This window comes from Pantherophis guttatus, chromosome 2, assembly GCF_059756535.1.
Source record: "Pantherophis guttatus breed Tessera chromosome 2, ASM5975653v1, whole genome shotgun sequence".
NCBI classification, from domain to species: domain Eukaryota; kingdom Metazoa; phylum Chordata; class Lepidosauria; order Squamata; family Colubridae; genus Pantherophis; species Pantherophis guttatus.
The window spans coordinates 112,331,397-112,354,485 of record NC_142064.1 but is presented as its reverse complement, the minus strand read 5'-3'; the positions used below and the strand labels follow the sequence as shown (position 1 = coordinate 112,354,485).

Genomic DNA, 23,089 nt, shown 5'->3' with positions numbered 1-23,089 from the left:
GCTCCCTGGACAGCTTACAACTTCTACCACAACTGTGTCAATTTCAAGCACAGTATTGACTCTTGGAACTCATTTAGATGTGAATGAACCTTGAGCTTGCCAGTTCCTCTTGTCCCCTGTCATGCCCTTGAGAGTGAAAGTTCTCTTTTTTTTAATATTAAGGTACCACAGTTTTAGGTTATTTCCAAACCCTGACAAATTGTACCAATCAAAGGTGGTGGTGTGAAAAAAGCCAGTTTAAAACCATAATTTTGTTAACTTATTTCAGTCTGCAGTTAAAATTAACAGGCATTTAAATTTCAGATATAATGCTAAATTAACTGTTTGGTAACAGGAACAATGCTGTTTATCTTTTCTTTACAGCCATTGGAATTTAAGTGAAGTGTGTAACTCTAAACCATAATTAGTTTTATATCCAAACCAAGCCTGGGAATAGCTAGTTTATAATTATATATTTGCAATGCTTTGTAATACCTTCCAGATTGTGCTGTTTAGATTGGAGATGCAAACATATACAGTAAGAGTGATTGGAGCCCAGGGTTCGTTTTTTCCCTAATTCCAGATAGCTAAACAGACCAGAGTAAAAATAAGCAGAGTTCCTGCCATTATAATGCCTTTTCCCAGCCATCCACACTAAAGCACAATAGATAAACAAGCAGAGTTTCTGCATATGGAGAAGATGAGTCTGCTGCCAGGACAACTCTAAGATAGACCAGTTTTAGAGAGTTGGGCAAAGGCATGTCATGAACCAGCTGCACTAAAAGAAAAAAAAAGGAAAGTATCAGCTTCACCTGTTTATGCCAACTTTGGCAGTAAGATCCTTTGAGTTGCTTGATTATCCTGAAGCAGCTCCAGAATTAGTAAATCCCCCAGTTTTTATAACTTTCTGTTTCCTGGCAAAATGTAGCTGGCTTTCGAATTCTAAGCAACTTTTCCTCAGGTAAGGAAGTCAGGCTCTTTTTCCTTAACCATCATTTCACCATTTCGTCCATTCTGGGTAATACCTCTTCACTATCACTGTTTCCTCTCTTTTTTCTCTCTTGCTGCTCCTCCTCTCACAGGCTGCAGAGTGTGCACCTAATCGTATCTCCTCCTATCTCGAGGGCTCCACTTTTGTGCCGGCAGCTCCGATGAGACCAGCAACCAAAAAGGTAGAGAAGGACTGTCAACCCAAAAATGTTCTCTCTGACATACTGAAATGTTGATCCTAGGCACACTTGGGAGGGAGATGCAGTAAGACAAGCTTAGAATTTAGCCAAAAGGCATTTTAATCAGAAACTTGGTTGAAAACTGAAAGAGATGCTTTAACAATGTGATATTACAGGAATGAATACATGGAATGTGGCAACATAGGCTCTGCAGAATGGCATAGCTTTGGCTGATGCTCATCTTTCCTTCTGTCAGGAATATTCCAAAACCTGCTGACTGCAAGAACCAAACCACCATACAGTACTAATTATGATAAGCCGATCCCTTATAGTAGATCAGTTTATTGGGTCCTTCTGTTTTTACTTTTCAATTCTGCCCATCTGTTCTAACTGAAGATCATGTTAGCCTTTCCCACTTCCTCAGTGACTTCCAGCTTTGGTTTTTCCATACATGATATGTAACACCCCAGACTTTCTTCTTTCATCAAACCAATCTTCTAAATTACTCTTGGAGTCCAGAGAATTTACCAGGAAAGCATGTGTGGACTTGGCTGTTCATGGTTAATTGACTTCGGCTGCCTGAAGTAGGAGCTGCTCCAAGTTGGAGCTTGGAGAGGGAGAACCACTATCATTTGTTGGCTACTTTAGTGAGTGTATTGTGATTGAAGATTTTTTTTTCTTTTATCTCCTTGATGGATGAGCAATATATGGCTGAATTTTTCAATTAAAAAAGCTAGCAGAGAAGGAAGCACTTCTGGAAGCATATCTATTTCTAAGTGTGCAACTTGTCTGATGGATAGACGCTGCAATTACCTCTAGGTATAGTATTTAGAGAACTGAAAAATGCAAAGTTATAGGCCAGTCATGCCACGTAGACTCAGTAATATTATATGTATGTCCCAAATGCTTGGAATTTCAGCCCAAGTTGTTTAATGCATTTTCTCTAAAGATTGGGATTTATTGTATTGTTTTAAAGCATTTGGTACTCAGCCATGAATATAGATCAGGCAGGTCATGAAGATGAATAATTTGGACAGCACCTATGTAATTTGATTGAGGGTAACGATGCCACAAAAATCTGATATTTTTTAGCAATCTAGCTGGTTTTCAGAAAGTTGTCTGTTCTTGTGGGTCTTGCAGAAGCTTCTGGAAACAGAAAGTCATGGTGCCAAAATGTTCTAATTTGAGTTAGAGGGTATTTCCAGATAAGCTTTTTATTTTATGATTGATCAGTCTTATTCACAGAATTTTATAAAGGAGTCCAGACACCCTCATCCAGTGTAGTTCTCCCAGATTTATGCTAGTCCCACCACTTTTCCTGTTATATTTTTTCTGTGGAAAATCTGTTTAGGAGGGGAAAAAACCCAGTAGAGATGCAGTATGCCTTTTGCTTTACAGTATAGGAGTCTGTCTGAAAGCATCCATGGAAAAACAGACATAGGGATGATTCTGCAGGGCACTCTCTGAATAGTTCAGTACAGCATACCATGACCTTTGTAACTCTCTTTTTGCTGTCTGGGCTTACAGCTACTTCATGAAGAACTGGCACTCCAGTGGGTGGTGAGCACCAGTTCTGTGCGGGAGGCTGCTTTGCATCAATCCTGGTTCTTCTTCCAGCTGATGGTATGTACAGATTGCCAGTCTTTAGTGTCAGAAATGTTGGCTTCTCTTTACTTGTTTAATTTTTTTAAAAAAATAGGCAACCTTCTTGCTGTCAATAAAGAAATTTCTGTTTTGTACAATACAAACATTTCCAATTTCCTGTTTTGTTCTATGTATTTAGATATAGTAATTGTCCCACCATTTGTATTTGAGAGTATAGGATTGGCAGTCAATCATGATCACATACATTCCAGATTTGAAATGAAGCTTTGTTCACACATTTAACTGTCTCTAAGTCTCTAATAAAGAGAGTGAAAGAACCCTTCAGTAAGGAAAATGACAAAACCAGTCAGGATAGTGATTGAATAAAGAGTCCTTTTTGGAAATACAATTCTTAGTTTACTAAAGCACAGGCTAAGTACACTACTTTAGGAGGAGCCACTCTGCCTGCATGACAGCCTAAATTGGTTGAGGCTGAGGTTGGAATTTACTGGCCGGATTATTTGTGCTGATGCATACACACTCTGGCTCTCCATTGACAGGGGCTTGTGCTTCTTGCAGGTGAAGAGTATGATACACCATCTGTTCCTGTGTGACAAGCTAGAAGCCCCGCGCAAGACACGCTTCCCTGGCCGTTTCATTGATGATATCTCAGCCCTGGTATACACTGTTAGTGGTGAAATTGCTAGCCGCTGTCAGAAGGTTTGTGAAAGATTCTTAGGAAAAGTTCAGTCTTATGGAGCTTCTAGAATGTTAAAAAGAAATGGGGCAGGGATCTTAATTCCAGAAGGTTAGGGCTGTAACTTAAAATAGTTTATCCTGGCTGCTGTTCCCTTCACTTCATGGAATAGAGAGTATGACCAGGAGCTTCTTTAAAAATCCCCTGGGTAAGCTGATTCAGATAGAAGGATGTCTTGCAGATACCTAGGTGCTCAACTATGGGGTTCATAGATCAAAACAGCACTTTGAATTAAACCCAAAAATCTATTGGCAACTATTATAGGGTCTGAAAGACAAGTGTAATGTACTTTTCATGAATAATACCCAGCAGTAGGCAGCTGTTCCATTTTGTATTAATTATGGTTTTCAAAAACAGCCACAATTAAAGCTCATTGGAATAGTCTAATAACATAATGATGAGAATATGTATCACTGTCACAATAATCTTATGATATAGATAAGGTTTATTCTGGTACACTAGCGAAACCTAGACAAAAATTGCCTGGCAGCAGTTGTAACTACACACACCTGTTCTCTCAGGGGCAGTGTCACTCCAATTAAGAGACAACACTGGAGCTGATTGACAATACTGAAGTAACTTTGTCTTGCTTGGTTTCAATTTCAACTTGTCTTGTCTAATCCATACTTTACAGGTTCCAGTCAACAGGACAAGACTTCCACAGTCTTCCTGGTATGGCCTAGAGTGGTATTTTACAACCACTAGTATCATCACCATACTCCTAATACTCCAATGGGTGTGTCCCAGGAGTTTATGTAAATGTTAAACATGAGGGGATCTATCCTGAAACACTCCATAAATGAAGGGCCACCAAGCCAATCTCTTCTCTCTAATCATCACTAATTGCATTTACCTACTAAGGAAAGAACAAAACAGTGTTTTGCATTCCCAATCCTTGGAGGGTTCAGAAGTATAGCATGGCTGATAGCAATAGCACTTAGACTTATATACCGCTTCATAGTGTTTTACAGCCCTCTCTAAGTGGTTTACAGAGTCAGTCTATTGCCCCCAACAATCTGGGTCCTCATTTTAATGACCTTGGAAGGATGGAAGGCTGAGTCAACCTTGAGCCTGGTGAAATTCGATCTGCCAAACTGCTGGCAGCCGGTGATCAGCAGAAGTAGCCTGCAGTACTGCACTCTAACCACTGCATCATCATGGCTCTGATGCTCTTGAAAGCTGTTGAAAAGATAATTGGAGCAAAAAGGATATACTAACGCTGGCTGATCCCAAGAAAGATTTATTTATTTTATTTATTTTATTTTATTTCTATACCGCCCTTCTCCTGCGGGACTCAGGGCGGTGTATAGCCGAGATAAAACATTGCATATAAAATTTAAAAACAGTTTAAAAAACAATTAAATAATTTTGGCCCAAGATTTAAAACAACCCAATTAAAACCAAATTCAATTAAAACTGAGAGGATGGGATCAAGCCAGCCCGGCTAGATGGAATAAGTGTGTTTTCAGGGCCCGATGAAAAGTCCGGAGGTCTGATATCGTGTGTATCTCAGGGGGTAGGTCATTCCAGAGGGCAGGTGCTGCCACAGAGAAGGCTCTCCCCCTGGGGGTTGCCAGCCGGCACTGTCTGGCCGACGGCACCCTGAAGAGGCCCTCTCTGTGCGAGCGAACCGGTCGGTGGGAGGCTATTGGCGGCAGAAGGCGGTCTCGCAGATACCCCAGCCCTAAGTCATGGAGCACTTTAAAGGTGGTCACCAACACCTTGAAGCGCACCTGGAAGACCACAGGAAGCCAGTGCAGCTCGCACAGGAGAGGTGTCATATGTGAGCGCCCTGTCGCTCCCATAATCCCCCGCGCGGCCGCGCGGACTAACTGCAGCTTCCGGGTGCACCCCAAGGGGAGCCCCATGTAGAGAGCATTGCAGTAGTCCAGGCGGGAAGTGACAAGTGCTTGAGTGACCGTGCGTAGGGAGTCCCGATCCAGAAAGGGCTGCAACTGGCGTATCAGGCGAACCTGATAAAAAGCCCCCCTGGCCACGGCCATCATGTGCTCTTCTGTTGTGGCCCCGCCCTCCGAGCCTATCTCATCGGAGGAAGAAGACTCCGAACATGAAGAAGAGGAGTCGGCCAGGCCTCCCTCTCCAGGCCCCTCCCCTCTGGCACTGCCTCAAGTGCCGGCCGAGGAAGAGGAGATTAGCCAGGAGCCAGGTGTCTCCGATGAGAGCGAGGGAGGTGATCTGTCGTTCCTGGATCCACGCCAATGAAGGCGTGATAAACGGTTGCAGCAGTTAAGGAGGCATGCCAGGGATTATAACTGAGTCACTGGACCACACCCCAGAGACTATATAAGAGAGTGTGGTGGCCATTTAAGACTCTGTGACGGACAAAAACTAACTCTGGCTAGTCACTTGAACAACGCTTAAAGCTGCCGAAGGTTTCTTGTTTGGAACTGGACTATTTATAAAATGTGTGTATTTCTGTTTATCTGGTGAAGGGATATTCCGTTTATTGAAGTAAAAGCACTTGGCAGTCGGTGCTCGTATTGCTGCCAAGTTTCTGATAACAAACTGTGTGCGTGCCAAGTGCTTTCTTAACCCTCGGCTGGCTGTGTTTGCGTGTGTGTGGAGATGGGGACAGAACATCTTCTAAAGACAGCCGTGCATCCAGGAGGACGCCCAAGTTGCGAGCCCTCTCCGTGGGGGCCAGTGATTCGCCCCCAATAGCCAGCGATGGCACCAGCTGGCTATATCGGGACGCCGGAAGCCACAGCCACTCGGTCTTGGAAGGGTTGAGTCGGAGCCTGTTTCTCCCCATCCAGGCCCGCACGGCCTCCAGGCACTGGGACATCACTTCAAGGGCATCGTTGGGGTGGCCTGGGGTGGAGATGTACAGCTGAGTGTCGTCAGCGTACTGATAGAACTCCACCCCAAAGCCACGGATGATCTCACCCAGTGGCTTTACATAAATGTTGAACAGAAGGGGCGAGAGGACCGACCCTTGTGGCATCCCACAAGCAAGGCGCCTCGGGGTCGACCGCTGCCCCCCTGTCAACACAGATTGCGACCGGTCAGAGAGGTAGGAGGAGAACCACCGCAGAACGGTGCCCCCCACCCCCAGCCCCTTCAACCGGTGCAACATGATACCATAGTCGATGGTATCAAAAGCCGCTGAGAGATCTAACTGGACCAGGATAGAGGAACAACCCCTATCCCGAGCCCTCCAGAGATCATCCACCAACGCAACCAATGCCTTTTCCGTGCTGTGCCCAGGCTGGAAGCCGGACTGGAGCGGGTCTAGATAGACAGCTTCATCCAAGTCCTGGGGAAGCTGCCGCGCCACCACACTCTCAACAACCTTCGCAACGAAGCAAAGGTTGGAGACTAGACGATAGTTAGCCAAAACAGCCGGATCCAGAGAGGGCTTCTTGAGGAGGGGCCTCATCACCGCTTCTTTCAAAGCGGCCGGCAGGACCCCCTCACTCAGAGAAGCGCTAACAATCCTCTGGAGCCAGCCTCGTGTCACCTCCCGGGAAGCCAGTACCAACCAGGAGGGACACGGGTCCAATAAACATGTGGTCGCATTCAGCCGTCCCAGGATCCTGTCCACGTCCTCGGGAGCCACAGGATCAAACTCCTCCCAGATAATACTCTCAAGACCTGCCTCAGTCATCCCGTCCAGACTTATCCAGTCAGAGGCCAGGCCTTCCCGAATCTGAGCGATCTTGTCATACAGATACTGCACAAAATCCTCAGCTCGACCCTGCAAGGGATCATCCCGCACTTCCAGATGGAGGAGGGAGCGGGTCACCCTAAACAGGGCGGCTGGGCAATTATCTGATGACGCAATAAGAGCGGCAAAATAGCTGGATTTCGCCGCTTTTATCGCCACTAGGTAGGTCTTAATATGAGACCTCACCAGTATTCGGTCGGATTCGGATCGGCTGGTCCTCCAACTACTCTGCAGGCGTCTTTTCCGGCGCTTCATCTCCCTCAGCTCCTCGGAGAACCAAGGAGCTAGGTGAGTTCGGTGCCGGGTCAGAGGCCGCAAAGGCACGACGCGGTTCAAAGCCCCGGCAGCCGCACTATCCCAGGCGGCCACCAGGTCTTCAGCCGAATCATGAGCCAGAGTCCCAGGAAATGGCCCAAGCTCCATCTGGCACCTATCAGGATCCATCAGGCGCCTGGGGTGGAACCACCTGGTCGGTCCCGCCTCTGCAGCGGGGTGCAGAGGTTAGAAAGTCCAGTCGAAGGAGCGAGTGGTCAGACCATGACAAGGGTTCGATGACTATATTCCCTGTATCAAGGCCACTCGACCACTGACCAGAGACAAAAACTAAGTCCAGAGTGTGTCCACCCGTGTGAGTAGGGTCATGAATTAACTGAGTAAGGTCCATGGCCGTCATGGAAGCCATGAACTCTCAAGCCACTTCAGACGTTTCACCGATAGATGGCAGGTTGAAATCCCCCATGACTAAAAGTCTGGGGGTATCAACCGCCACCTTGGTTATGACGTTGAGCAGCTTGGGCAGGGCCATTGCCACATGGCAGGGAGCCAGGTACGTGATCAACAAGCCCATCTGTACTCCACGGCCCCACTTCACAAAAAGGGACTCACATCCGGCTATCTGTGGAATAGTGGTCTCCCTCGGATCAAGACCTTCCTTTATAATAACCGCCACCCCCCCCCCGCCCCTGCCCTGAGCTCTCGGCTGATAGAATGCTCAGAAGCCTGATGGGCACATATCTACGAGGGGAACTCCCCCCTCCTGGCCCAACCAGGTCTCCGTGATACCTGCCAGGTCCGCTCCCCCCTCCTGAATAAGATCGCAAATGAGGGGGGCTTTATTTACCATGGACCTGGCATTGCACAACAGCAGCCGAAGGCTCGGGCCCTGAGAGTCTGAACAATCTGGGGTGTGAGAAGGGCTATGGGGACCGGGGTGCGCCACCGCTTGAAGATAGCGAGTGCACGCCCCCACCACATGATACGGCCCCCTGCTCCCGCCATATCTGCCCCTCCCACTCAACGCATTGATAGAGAAGCCCTCAATAGATAATCCACCAGAGCAACTGACATTGCTTCCATCCCATACTCAAGCCTGAATCCTGACTGAAAACAGTTTAGATAATCTGCTCCCTCAGAGCATCCTGAAGTTCAGTTTCTATTACCCTCTCAACAACTTTTTCTAAAAAGGGAAGGTTGAAGAGTGGATCATATATACCAAACTTTAAAAATTCTAAGCTTGGTCAGCTCTCTACTAGTGAGGCAAATATAACACATATTGGTATAATAAGTTTCACATTTTTTTGAAATGTATAGGCCTGGCTGTATTTGCATTTTGCCTGCTGTGCCTAGAACTCCACAGCAGTTGTGGAGAGTATGAAAAACCAGTATTTTCTCCACTCTGGTGCTGCACTCTGAGTGCCAAAGGTCCATAAAAAAGGTATTTTAGGTAGGGCCAATTCATAAATATTTATGCTATTTCCATAGGATGTGGAACTGGTGGAGCATCTCAACAGTAGCCTGGCCTTTTTTCTCAATGATCTGCTGTCGTTCATGAATCGTGGCTTTGTCTTTGATCTTCTGCGGTCTTATTATAAGCAGGTAATAAGTATGTGTCTTTTTCCCAGAATTATGAGATTCCTGTTGGGAAGAGGATACATTATTAGACTCAAAGTGCCAGGATGACTATGGGAATCATTTTGCATTGCAGGGCTTAACTATTTGAATGGTCTCTGTAAAGCTTAGAAAGTAGCCATGATTGTAATTTATACTAGTTTGCTTGAGAGAACATGTATATCTACAAAGGTTTGAATACTTTCTTCCAGATTCTTAAAACCTATGTATGATGAAATGTACTAATGCACCTCTTTCTTCATTAGTCATTTCAGAGCAGGGTGAGAAAAAAATAATAAACACAGATTCATTAATATGGTTAATTACTGTATTTCCCCCGAAATAAGACCCGGTCTTATATTTGGGGGGGGCCCTCCAAAATAAGCAGTAGGGCTTATTTTTGGGGAAACACGATATGAGGGTGATCAACTCGATTGGGCGTCCCACCCCCTAGTGCATGCACAAGAGGTGGCAAGCATGCAGGGACCGATGGTATCCGGCAGCAGCTGCAGCCCTCCATCCCTTGGTTGGTGCACACTGGGGCTGCACAGCCCATGTAGCGCAGGTGAGTTGATTCCCTGTCCAAGTAGCAGGTGGAGGCAGAGGCGCAGAGGGGTAGGCAGGCGATCTGGACGCACTACGCAGACTGTGGGAAAGCTCATCGTGTGGCGGCACTGGCAGCAGACAGAGACAGAGGCACGGGGTGGAAGGCAGGTGATCCCAACATGCCGCACAGGCTTCAGGCAAGCTGAGACACATGAAGATGAATATCCTGCAGCCAGCCGCTCCAGCCCACCAACTTCTGACTTTCCCACAGCTCTCACAATACGGCTGGATCGCCTGCCTTCCCCCCACACCTCTACCTCCATCTGCTGCCAGTGCCATTGCCTGAACACGAGCCTCCCATGGCTGCCCACCACTCCAGCCCACTGACTCTCAGCTTTCCCGCGGCCTGTGCAGCGCATCCAGATTGCGTGCCTCCCCCTACCTCTGCCTCCATCTGTTGCTTGGACAGGGAATCAACTCACCTGCGCTACACGGGCTGTGCCGTCTCCTGTGCAGCTAAACCTACTTTATTGTAAAGCTACATTAACAGAATCTTGCAAGTGTGAAAATTCAAATCTTCCACTATCACTTTCAACTGTTTGATCAATTAGGGTGAGTCCTTTCTAACTTTCTTTCTCTGACCATTAAGTTCCTTCTCTTGTCTGATTGTTTCTCAGCCAGTAAGATTAATACACGAGATTAAATTTGGTGCCTCCTGACCCTTAATTCTTTTCCCTTTCCCCATTCCATATATACATAAAGATGTAATAGGGCTTCCGGGAGATACTTATGTGGAGAAATGGAATTGACTACTCAAATGGGGAGAAGGGCAATAACCAGGAAGCTTAGAATAGAACATTAATAGTTCAACAGTTTTACTATGAATGGCTGCTGATGTTCAGCCATTCTGTTGCTTATTTGTGTATTCATGATCAGGTAGAAAGTCCTTTCACCAAAATTGCTTTTTTGAGTTGTTCTAAGTTCATGATTGCGATACTTATATGCTATCAAACCATCATCTTCTGGTCTCTTTTCCCATTACTTTTGAGTTTTCTAAGACTAGCTGCTGATAATATGAGATCTTCATGGTAGAAGAAGAATCCTACTGCATCAACAACTTATCTTTACAAATCCAGTATAAAGTCCAACTGTGCCTACCTCATTTTGCTGTGCACTTGTTTACTTCATTCAACTGTCCTAACTTCAATTTTTTTAAAAAAATATTGGTTGTGAAATTACCCAATTGTGAAGTGGTACCATTTTTGTATAGAATATTTGGGATCTCATTCTGTGTTCCTTCTCATTCCCCAAACCTAATTCAGCCTTTTTACTTCTTGCAGAAAAGTTTGCTTACTGTCTTTTATGGATGAACCTGGAGATAGAGATAGGCCTGTCCATTACATATTTTTGAGCTTCTAATTTAATGGAAAAACTCTTGAATACTGTATGGATTGCTGGGATAATGTTTTTCTGAGCCTGGAAGATGGATCTGCATAGCTACATTATGGCTAGGATAATTCAAGTTTTTTTTTTCTACTTCTCCAGATCAATAACTGGCTGTTGACCACACAAAACCCCAATGCCCTCATTGCTCTCAGGATGGACTTGATCCGTATTGTCTGCAGCCATGAACATTATGTCACCCTAAATCTTCCCTGCAGTGGCCTCTCCCCTCCTGCTTCCCCTTCTCCTTCCATCTCATCAGCAACTTCCCAGGTAGGTAGAACAGCATGAAGGAAGAGAATGAGAAACAAGAGTTTATTTTTGAAAATCAGGTTCTCCCCTTCAGTACTCTCATCAGAAGTCCCATTGAGAAGTTGCCACTCTGATTATGGAGGTTCCAGTTAGCTGCCAGGTTTTAGGGTTTGGATGGATCTGTGAATTTTTCCACTGTTTAAAATAATAGTGAGGTAAGGAGTGATGGGGAAAAGGCTGGTGGCTCAGGGAAAATTTGCCAGAAAAATAGGGCTTTGAGAAATATAGAAAAATGGATATGTTGTAATACCCGCATCCCTTAGAGAAAAAGCAAGATATAAAAGTAATGGTGTATAAAAAAAGGCAAGTAAGGAGCAGGCTAAGGACAGGAATTAACAAAATTGCCATGGATAAGACAAACGGTGACAGGAGATGTCAGCAGGATTTTCTTTCCTGGGAAAACAGTGTTATTCTCATATGATGGGAAAAAAGCATTTTCCACTATTAGGGAATGTTATCTGTTACTGAGTTATCTGTTCTTTTTTACTGACACTGCTGCAGCCTTCCGCCTCCTCTCTCTGTTTTCCTCTACCTCCCATTCAATATTGCAAATGATCCCTAAAGGGAGATGGGGAGTCCCTGAGTCGTTCAGACTGAAGTGATAGATAACTGCTGCAAGGGGGTGTCTTGGATTGCTACCCTTTACTTTGCATTCATGAAAGCAGAAATTCCTCAAGGTGCAGCTTTACCTGGTTTTTCATCGGCCACCTCCTCTTTGCAGAGTTCAGCGTTCTCCAGCCACACGCAGGACCAGCGAGTGGCCAGCATGTTTGAGCTCTCTGTAGCTTTTCGCCAACAGCACTTCCTGGCAGGCTTGGTGTTGATGGAACTGGCACTCATCCTGGAGCCTGATGCAGAGGGGTAGGTATGATCTAGTGGGGAAAACAGAAGCCTTATGGCTGCGTGTGTCCTCCTCCATTCCCTGACCACAATAGCCAAAAATGGGATTTATTATCTTCCGCTCTTTCAAACTAGAAATTAGAGTAAAACAATATGTCTTAACTTTGTCTATGGAGATTCTCAGTCATCCAGGTCAAGGTGCTTTTTCAAGAGGCAACTGGACATTCTGGTTTTTCTTTGAAGATGTTTTGCTTCTTATCCAAGAAGCTTCTTCAGCTTCAGTGTCTGAACTTCGTTAACTTTAAGGTGTGTTGACTACAATTACCAGCATGCTAATTAGAAAATTCTGTGGGTTGAAAATTCATGCATCTTAAACTTGCCAAGGTTGAGAAACACCCTCCTCTGAAACCCTGAAGACGGATAACAGAAAATCCTGATGCCCTGCCTGGGTTCTTCATTTTGCCTTCCTTCTTAAGTGTAACCCAGGGCCACCAAAAGATTGTCCATCTTTGTTCAAGGAGCGAATTTGCAGTGAAATGAGCTGAAGAAGATTCCTCGATGAGAAGTGAAACGTTTTCAAAGAAAAACCAGAAAGTCCAATTGTTTCTTGAAAAAGCACCTTTGCAGTGAACTGTGAACATGTGACATTGTGAATGTGTGTGTTTTATCTCTTTTCCTGCAAATGTCAAATGGCAGTGCATCACTGAATAAAACAAATTGCAGAAAAGAGACAACATTGAAATAGAAAACAAGTTTTTGTCCTGGTGAGCCCCCTTTTACCTTCTGCTCACAGTTTATGACAGATTTCCTGCCAGAGAAACTACTTATGCTCTGAGATTAGGGCTGGCTTGCTCAGCCTGTCCAGACTACAAACTAGAGCCTTCAAAAGGATTTCTGGAGTGGATGAGCTCTATTCTCCAGACCAGAAACTGCAGCTTACTTGAATTGAGCTTACATTTAGCCAGTAACTTGTTGTGGCTTTAGTTAAGTAATACTGAAAGAGCCATTCCATGTATATGTGGAGGTCTGCAGGTCTGTGAATAGTTTTTTTTTATTACTTCCTTATGGCAATTGGCCTTCTGAATGAAGGAAGGTCTTGGAGGCTTCTTTATTACCCTATGGACAATGACCAGCATTTTCCTCTGTCCATGGAGGAGTGAAATAAATAGCAGTATTTCATGTTTCTGTTCTAAAAATCTTTCCCTCCCTCCATCAGGGCATTCTTCCTGCACAAGAAAGCCATCTGTACTCTACATAACCTGCTGTGCAGTCATGACTCTGATACTCGCTACAGGGACCCTACTGTGCGAGCCCAAGTTGCTCAGCTCTATTTGCCTCTGATTGGCATCATCATGGATGCTCTACTGCAGCTCTATGACTTTACAGGTAAGGTCAGAAGTGAGAGGTGGAAAGTAACCCATGAAACTGCCAGTGTGTGCAGACACTGCCAAAGGAGACAAATTTTCTAGACCACTGTTGCCAGTGGCAAGTCTGCTGTCCTCATATCTTTAAGTAGTTAGTGTATTAGCTTCACTACAGCCAGATTATTAAGTTGAATTGAAATATCAAAAAAGTATGTTGTTGGTGCATTTTAATGTGTTACCAACAGAGAAGCAGTAGAAAATTCCATATGAAAATCAGCTCCATTCATGCAGACTTTTTAAAACGTTGTATTTTCTAAAAAGAAATGCATGCTCTTTATGATTCCCTAAATAGTTAATTTTCCGGGGCACTAAGATTTATTATCTTTGGACATGGCGAAATCAGAATGACTTAATCCAGTGGTTCCCAACCCATTTTTTTGGCCATGCCCCACCTAAGCATCTGTAAAATCCCGATCCCCCCCCCCTGTGACATATAATTCTTACCATACAAAAAGTGAACTCCTACTCACACAAAGGAAGCCTAAAAGGTCATTAACTTGGTTTAAACAAGGTTCCAAAGAACATCCATGAAAGAGAAAAATAAAAGAACCAAAGACAGTAGAAGTACTGAGAAACTTAAAAAATAATAGTATGAAGGAATATGAAAAAAACAGCAAATAAAGTTTCAAAACATATAATAGAGAACTGAAATGCATAAATATAAAATAATTTTAATGAAAGCTTTTTCTGTAAAGCTCACCTCAAGATTGTATTTACAATGCAGTCCTATGCATGCCTACTCAGAAGTAAGTACCATTGTCTTCAATGGGGCTTACTCTCAGGAAAATGTTGTAGGATTGCTGCTTTAATCTTCTTAGTGAGATCCTTGTGCTTAGTCGGAACACATCTGGTTGCTGGCAGTTGCTCCCTCCTCCCGCCAGCTGGGATATCCTTTTCAGACCAAGCCCTAGGAAATACACTTTAACAAATACAACAATAAGTAAATGAAACACAGCTGTTTCGTCACAAATATATAAGAACAATTGGCGGGCTTTCAAAAATTCAGTTAATAGATCATTTTCGATTTGCCCCCATTAAAAATCATATTGCCCCCCTGTAGGCATGGGCCCCACATTGGGAACCACTGACTTAATCTAAATGTTTCTCAATTTTGTTAAATTGCCTGTAGATTTCAAACAGAATTGATTGGCATTGATGTTATTTTTTGTAATGTTGGTTTTTAATAGTTTTATAATCATGTGATTCATATACTCTTGGTCTTTTACTATAAAGCACTGAACTAAATTTTTAGAGAATCAGTTGACAATGAGGTTCCCCTGTCCTGGTATATCAGAGATGTCAAAATGTGTGGAAGTAGTTGTTCTCCTTGGGAATGATTTACATTTACAACTAGTGATATACACCTTTACTCCCTGGTTTCCTCAGCCATTTTGTTATAATGATCATTACAAAAAAGCCAGGCCAAGTTGACTTTTTGCTAGCTTTGCTTTCTACATCTGATCAAATTGTTTAAAGCTGCTACTTTTATTAAACACAGCCATTATATTTCAAAGCTTAAAATCAGCAGACTTTCTTTATATTTTATTCTCTTTGACAATCTGTTATAGCTTTTCTTATCAAATTTTCTGTTTCTGCTGTTTGTTCTGATTTTTCAGTTAAATCATTGGTGATGGGTACAAATTGATTAGCCGTATTTATATCATTGTTTTCCAGCATACAGATGATAAATGTCAGCATTAATAATATACTTTATAATTGTTCTGTATTGTTCATTTCTTTGTATCAAAGGATCTTTTTGATACACAGAGAGTAATGTGTAAAATTAAATTTTTCCTTCCTTGCTTCTCTCTTTTTCTTAATTAATGCATGTATTTGTAATTTCTGCTGTCACTAAATAATGTTTTGTTCACTAATGGTAACAGAAACCTGTTTGTGGCACAAACAACTATTAAATATATTGAGCAAATACAATAGACTGGTATTTTTAAAAACAGTGATCAATTTTTTATTATAAAACCTATTAAAATTTGAGTTACCTCAGAAAACAAACTAGAGATGAATACTGTGTTTCTCCAAAAATAAGACCCAAACAGAAAATAAGCCCTAGCATGATTTTTCAGGATGTTTGTAAAATAAGCCCCAGTTAAGATTGTTAGCCCTTGAGGGGGTGTGGCTAGCACAGGAGGCAGCAATTGTGTGGGGCCGACGGTATCCTGCAGCAGCTCTAACCGACTGACCGGTGCACTCTGAGGCTGCATAGCCCGCACATTGCAGGGGAATCTAAGCCCTGCGATTGCCTGGCCCTCCAAGCAGCCGGTGGCTACAGAGGTGCTGCATGGACACCTACCCCATCATGGCTGCGGGCAAGCAAAGACAGACAATGGGATGGAGTGGGCTGCCAGCTGCGTGGTGTGTCCGGCGGGCCCATCATGTGCCTCCCCTTCCGTGCCTCTGCCTCCACCTGCAGCTTGGAGGGCTGGCCCAGCAGTCGCAGCACTCGGGCTCACCTGCACTGCATGGGCTGCACAGCCCCAGAGTGCGCAGTGGCCAGCGGGTTGCAGCTGCTGCAGGAAACAGTTGGCCCCTGTGCGCTTGCTGCCTCTTATGTGCGCACTGAGGGCTGTGCCAGGGTGGTGGGGGCTAATCCCTCTCTGTATCCCTGATACTGTTTCCCCCCAAATATAAGCCCTAATGCATCTTTTGGAGCAAAAAATAAATAAATAAGACTGGGTCTTATTTTTGGGGAAACACGGTAACTGTGCATCCTATGCCAGATTTTTTTTGTGAAGAACACAATAGTTTAAGCAGAATTAAAGCCAGTATTATTGAAGGAATGACCAATGAGAGATGGAGCGAGAGGCTACTGAAATAGCAAACAAGAATATTACAAAGGAAGGAAGTTTTGGAAAGGAAGCTGAAGAATATTAGAGCTTAAAGAACTAAACAAGTTCTGGGGCTTAATCTAGGAATCTCATGGCTTGATTGTGGAACCTGATCATTAGGTTTTAGGATTGGGTGAACTCAGATATTTGAGCTTGGGGAAAGAAATATAGATCTGCCTTGTTTAAACCCTATAGTTGGAAACAAGTTGAGGTCTCTCGGGATTGGCTGGATGTGCTTCCTGCGTTCTCACCCATGATTTTCGACTCTTAAGAATTCTTTAATGGCCATTCTGGCTTCAAAATATTGGGAACTGAAGTCCTTGCATGGCACTCACACTGGCAAAACTTGGATTGTCCCTATATCTGTCCTTTGGAATAGTATTTCTCTTGAGATGGATATAGCTTCAACCTGCTGACCTTTAGAAGCTTCTTAAAAACCTGGTTCTACACATTGGCCATGGCAATTTATGTATATGTGCATTTCAGATTTAATTTTTTAACTTCCCATAGTGGGATATTATACTTTTTGCAAGGTGTCTTGAGTCATTTGTCAATTGAGCAGTCTTATAAATAAAACAAATCAATAAAGAGCTCTCCTGGTTTATTTGGTCAGCATTGTAGAACTACTTGGCTACTGAGTTTGCTTTCATCCAGATTCTAGCAGTCCCAGACTTGGTCATGTCAGTACCTTTTCTTCCAAACACCAATTTATTGTTCTAACAACAATGGTTGGCCTTTACTTTAAAAAGAAAAAATGACTACCTTCATGGCTTCAAACACATTTTAATTTTGGTGTATAATTTCATTGTGTTTTTACAATATTTTAATCAGCAGATTATATGTTAATTTTTGTTAGCTGCTTTCAGTATCTAAACACAGTAAAGTTTTGTTACTGTTTTATTTTCATAGATGGAACACAATTAAAGTGGCTGACTGGGTGGAAAAAAATATTTTTACTTCTATCACCCAAACACTAGTCAATTCTGTTTTACAGAGAACCACATCCAAAGAGGGCGGCTTGCTTCTGTGATGGTTGACGATGGAGATGGAGATGGCAGCACCATTAGCCAGTCAGTTGCCATGGCCATTGCGGGCTCTCCTTTGCCTCATACTCATCGGTCTACCGTCTTCCAAATGCCATCAGTGGTGAGTGTCTGTTGATCTAGGGAAATGGGAACATACAGTAAAACAGAATTTAAGAGGGTGGAGAATTCCTGCACATCACACTCTGGATTTGAAGCTTCATAATTTCCAGCTTTGAGGAAATTTTCTTTCAGAGATGAGACCATGTGCATCTTGGATTTGTACCTCTCCCAGTGCCTTGAATCCAGCCACACAAGGACTCTTTATATCCATGGGTCTAAGGAGAAAATCCGGCAGACAGGCAGATAGGAACATGCCCTCTCAGCAGCCTTCTCATACTCACCCACACATGCTGAATATTGTGGGATATCCCAGAATAAAAGGCTCTCAAATGCCAAGCTAGGGAGTGGCCCCTGAGAATACATCTACTGTGCATATCCTTTGATTAAAACAGTATCTTGAACAAACTTGAACCAAACTTCATAAAAACATTATAAGCAAAAAAAAAAGGTAGTGTAGGTCATTTATTCTGGATGGCATTAAAAACTGTAGAAGAGATATAAAGCTGCCATGTAGCATGTTAGTTCATACAAGTTAGTCTATTCTTTTTGGTTGTGACTGGCAGTGTGCTTCAGATTCCAGCCAGGAGTTTTCTGTTCTAACTGGAGATGTCAGGGATTGAGTCATTTTCATGTAAAGCAGCTGCTTGACCACCAAGCTATAACCCTTGGCTGCAGATACAACTCTTTCCCCCCTCCTTTGGATGGTAGCACTTCTTCCAATTAGAATAGATTAGATCAATGAAATCCTGTCATGCACTAGCATGCACTGCTTAGAGTTTGTTCATGAACTGTTCCGCGTGGCTTTTGTTTGTCTGCAGCCTCCCCGCCAGTACAGCATGTTGTCTGCTGAAGCAAGTCGCAATCTACTGGTGTGTCTTCTGTGGGTACTGAAAAATGCTGATGGGGCTGTGCTACATCGTTGGCTGGCTGACCTCTCAGCTTTCCATTTGAACCGTCTACTTGACTTACTCTACCTCTGTGTCTCCTGCTTTGAATACAAGGTTAGAAGAAGCTTGAGAATTATGATATTTTGATTCTCTTCCTCTCCTTTAAAGATTAAAATAAAAACAAGAATTCTGTCTTTGGCTCATATACTATTTCCCCAGACGTTGGTATGAAAGTCAAAAATATAATTCATAAACATTTTTGTCACAAGCTGCTAACCTAAAAGAAATCTTTGTCTAAAAGCAACATGGTGCTTAGGAAAAGCTGAAAAAATATAATAATGTATTGAATTTTTAAGCAAAACATAACTATAATTTAGCCTGTGAAGTAGTTGAATGAATATCAAAATAATTAATTCACCTGAGTCAAATAGCAGGATAGCAAAACTGAATTTAAAAAGACAATTATTCTTGTGCTATACTTTAGTAAAGTCTCAGCAGAACAGATTGGTTATAGTTAGGGACAGGAAAGACTAATGTTGTATCTTCCCAAAGTCAGGAAATTTCTTCTTAGAGTCTTCTGTGTGGAAACTGGATGGGAAATGCAGGAAAAAAATAAACCAACTGACTTAAAAACACTTTAATTTGGCCCCCATGTTATTAGCATTTCCATAAGACATTGAGAAATCTCTTGATTTTTTAAAAAATGAATTGTTAATGGCAGTGAGTGGAAATGGGGAGTGTTATTAATGGAATTTTGAAATGGGCTTAGTGAAACTGAGATGTGACAACGTTCTAGAGTATCTGGTGCTGGGGTTGTAAGATGATTTAGCTTCAACACCAACACCTTTAGTGGAGCCAGCAAACCATGATGTTCACTGCTGAACTCCTTCTGAATAGGTCTTTGATTACTTTGTTCTATGGGAAGCTATTTTTCCTATTTCTGAAGAACTGTGGGCAATTGGTTGGCAGATCTTGTTCCTGCAGTCAAATATTTCCTTCTTTCTTAATGAGGACTGATACCATCCCATAGGGCAAAAAGGCCTTTGAACGCATCAATAGCCTGACCTTCAAAAAATCTCTGGACATGAAGGCGCGACTGGAGGAAGCCATCTTAGGCACTATTGGAGCTCGTCAAGAAATGGTTCGACGCAGCCGAGGTGAGACAAGCCAAAGTGCATGGGGCAATGGAAGGCACCAGCACAGCTTTGCTTCTACAGTTCCTTCTCCCCAGAAGATGGACCATTTCTGGGCTACATTTACTGGAAATTTAGTCAGTGGCAGTAAAAACGTTGAAGAAAATAAATGCATTGCTTTTGATTTTCTTTAGTTTTTAGATCGGTTCAAATGGAAAGAATTAAGAAAGAAGTTTCTATTTGTTGTAGTGCTATGGAAATGGATCCATAATTAATGGGGTTTGGATTATTTTATATGTTTAACATGTGTTTAATATGTATTTTAACATGTTTTATCTGGTTTGATTTTAATTGTTGTGAGCCGCCCTGAGTCCTACGGAGATAGGGCGGCATACAAATCAAATAAATAATAATAAAAACATCCTGATTTTTCAGTGTTGCACCATGATAAAGTCCTATTTGTAGTAAGGAAGTTCTGTTTGAAGTAAAATCAAGAACCCAGATGGGTTTCCTATCCTAGAGGAAGGATGGTAAGAAGGATGAGAGGAAGAAGCTGGTCATTTAAGCATTTTCCCCTCAGGACACATTTTTATTTATATTCAATGGTGAAAGCCAGATCCTTTCCCCTTTTTTTCAGCAGAGCGCAGTCCCTTTGCAAACCAAGAAAATGTTCGCTGGAGGAAGAATATTGCTCACTGGAGACAGAATTCGGACAAGGTGGACAAGTGCGTTTGTGGGCAACTCTGGCATATCTGCACATTGATTGGAAACATGCAGAAGAGACCTTCATCTTGCAGTGGATAAACAATAGCTAGGATGATGATGATGATCGTAAAAATCATCATCATCATCACATTCTGCTGCTGAGGAGTCAGTATGATACTCATTGGGTGGCCACATGTAGTTTGGAAAAGCAGGGTTTTTTGTCTCCTTTTCATTTATTAATTACATGTATACATTTGTTCCAAAGAAGAAAAAAATGTTGGTGATTGCATATTACCTTTCAGAGCCACTTCATTGGGCTTTTCTTATTCTAGCAGTTGTATGAGTGGAAGCCTCTGGAAGTAACACAAAAGAAATTAAATAATGCACTTCTCATGTCAGTTCAGAAATTGGGAGATAGACAACCTAGTCTTAGCTTCATCGCTTTCTTTGAGTTTCAGAGGTTTCCTTCAGACCCAAACGGCAGTAACGCAGCCTTTAGTCTTTGAAATCTTCCATTATAATCCAAATTTTACCTTTCCCAAAATGAGTTAATTTATAGTACAATAATACTATAATTTGGTTCAGTAGTACAATAGTAACCTTTCCCTTCACCTAAATGTGTAGTCATAAGAAAAGTCCTGCTGGACAGGCCATAGACCTATTGAGTACAGCGTTCTGTATCATATGCTATCTGATATCATTCTATATTATCCAGCATTCCATATCCTACAATCAAATAGATGCATTTGGAAGTTTCCAGCCAATGCTGAAAAGCTATGGTCCTTTTCTACAATCACACATACCAGTCATGTCCCAGCAAACAGTATTCAAGTGTTTTTTTTATTTCTGCTTCTCTGTCCATCGCCTTCCATTAACTCAACAGCCTAATTTTATTGCCATTTGGGGAAGGATAAACCAACAGTTTTGGGGTGGCCAATTACTTTCACATGACATATCTTGCGGGGGATTCCCTTTTAGGAAAAGTCATTCTGCCCTTTTGCTCCAAAGGCAAATGGGGAGGCCCAATGATCAGAAATCAACTAAATAACTTTGCAAACAACATGAGACATTTTGCATGACTAGATAGTAATTTAATGTTCACTTTCTTTATCACTTGCATAGGTCAAAGGAAGAAATGGAACATGATGCTTTGGTAGATGGAAACCTGGCTACAGAGGCCAACATGGTGGTGCTGGATACCCTGGAAATTATTGTGCAAGTAAGATCTAGCCTTACTCATTACGATAAAGATTTGAGTTTCAGTAAATCTGTCTTGTCCTCTAAATGTGAGGTTTCTACTATCTCTGTTGTGGAGCATTCAGAACTGGTCTTAAAGAGAAAGGATTCTGCTTCCCAAAATGTATCTGATAAGTTTGGTCTTAGACTTACAATAACTTTATTGTCACTTTGAATATACACTAATCAGCATACATTAAAATGAAATTCCGTTGCATACAGCTCTGAAAGGGTCACCAGCTTCAATATACACTATATAAACATGACTAAATAAACATGCCCAAATTATGCATATACCCACATATATTATACGACACGAAGAAACAACAACACAGTCTAGTTCAGATATATAAGTGAACATGGCGAGAGAAACGAATCTTGAAAGTTTACTGAATAACAGGAAGCAAGCTTCCTATAATCTTCTCGGCTGACCTTACCACTCTCTGAACGGACTTTCTCTCTGAGGCACTGCAGCCATCAAACCAAACAGTGATGCAGTTTGTTAAAATGCTCTCAAGCATGCCTCTGTAAAAAGTGGCTAGGACAGAAGGAGAAAGATATGGTCTCCTCATCTGATGCAAGAAATGCAGATGCTGGTTTGCACACTTCACTAAGAATGATGTGTGGAGAGACCAGTTCAGATTGTTAGTTATCTGCATTCCCAGATACTTAATACTGTTGACCACCTCTACAGCTGCATCCTTGATGCTGAGTGGAGTATGACCATGCCGGCTCTTTCTAAAATCTATGATGATCTCCTTTGTTTTATTAACATTTAGAACCAGGTTACGTTTATTGCACCTATCCACCAGAGCCTTCATCTCTTCCCTATAAGCATCTTCATTGTCATCCCAGATAAGACCCACCACTGCCGTGTCATCCACATACTTCACAATATGATTTGTAGCAGATTTGGCATAGCAGTCGCAGATCATCAAGGTGAACAGTGGTGGACTTACAGTTTGGCGTCACGGTGAGACGGTTGAGGATAGCGGGGCTCTGCGAATCCCAGCCAAACCTCCTTCGTGAAGGGGCCCCAAATCATCCTGGAGGGATGATGAAGAAAGGAGGGATGCCTTGTCAATCGCAAGAGAGCAGCTGCTCTCCCGCTGGATCCGAGGCACCCTCCCAACCAACAAAGAAGAGAAACAGACATTATGGCTGGAACAAAGCTGGGACAACCAAAGAAGCTCTAATGAGCTGTTCGGGAACAGAGTATTGGAACTGGGTGAGACGATTTTCAACTTCTACTTTAGCTATCTATCCCCAAATAAAAGAATTTTTGAAAGAAAGATTATCCAAAACATAGAGGAAGCAGCAAATTAATACGTGGAGATAAACTACAGACCCAAAAGAGAAATGAAACTTTAACAGAGGCTATTAAGTTTTAGAACATAGACGGTCCGGACTGGAATTTACAGTTTTGTGAAAAGTTATTTAAATTAGCAGATAATATTCTTTGACTATTGGAAGAAATTCCACAAAGAAAAATGAACTTTTTGACTATTTGA

At 42.7% G+C, this 23,089-nt stretch overlaps 1 protein-coding gene across 19 annotated transcripts in view; it reads left to right on the top strand.

Moving 5' to 3' along the window:
• The window catches only part of DOCK6 (dedicator of cytokinesis 6), a 185,925-nt gene that overhangs the window by 100,716 nt on the left and 62,120 nt on the right, over positions 1 to 23,089 (top strand). For 11 of the 19 annotated variants that reach the window (XR_015732802.1, XR_015732803.1, XR_015732804.1 and 8 more), the window contains 12 exons: positions 1,062 to 1,151; positions 2,676 to 2,771; positions 3,312 to 3,452; positions 8,939 to 9,052; positions 11,156 to 11,326; positions 12,087 to 12,226; positions 13,422 to 13,591; positions 17,467 to 17,618; positions 18,436 to 18,618; positions 19,535 to 19,661; positions 20,275 to 20,362; positions 21,465 to 21,561. Coding sequence is in view for 16 of the 19 variants with exons in the window: in XM_034437787.3 (XP_034293678.1) it covers positions 1,062 to 1,151; positions 2,676 to 2,771; positions 3,312 to 3,452; positions 8,939 to 9,052; positions 11,156 to 11,326; positions 12,087 to 12,226; positions 13,422 to 13,591; positions 17,467 to 17,618; positions 18,436 to 18,618; positions 19,535 to 19,661; positions 20,275 to 20,362; positions 21,465 to 21,561 (1,569 nt within the window). In the remaining 3 variants the exon portion in view is untranslated. The remainder of the gene's footprint in view (positions 1 to 1,061; positions 1,152 to 2,675; positions 2,772 to 3,311; positions 3,453 to 8,938; positions 9,053 to 11,155; positions 11,327 to 12,086; positions 12,227 to 13,421; positions 13,592 to 17,466; positions 17,619 to 18,435; positions 18,619 to 19,534; positions 19,662 to 20,274; positions 20,363 to 21,464; positions 21,562 to 23,089) is intronic. The other 8 variants (XM_034437790.3, XM_087888524.1, XM_034437783.3 and 5 more) reach the window with 3 other exon arrangements.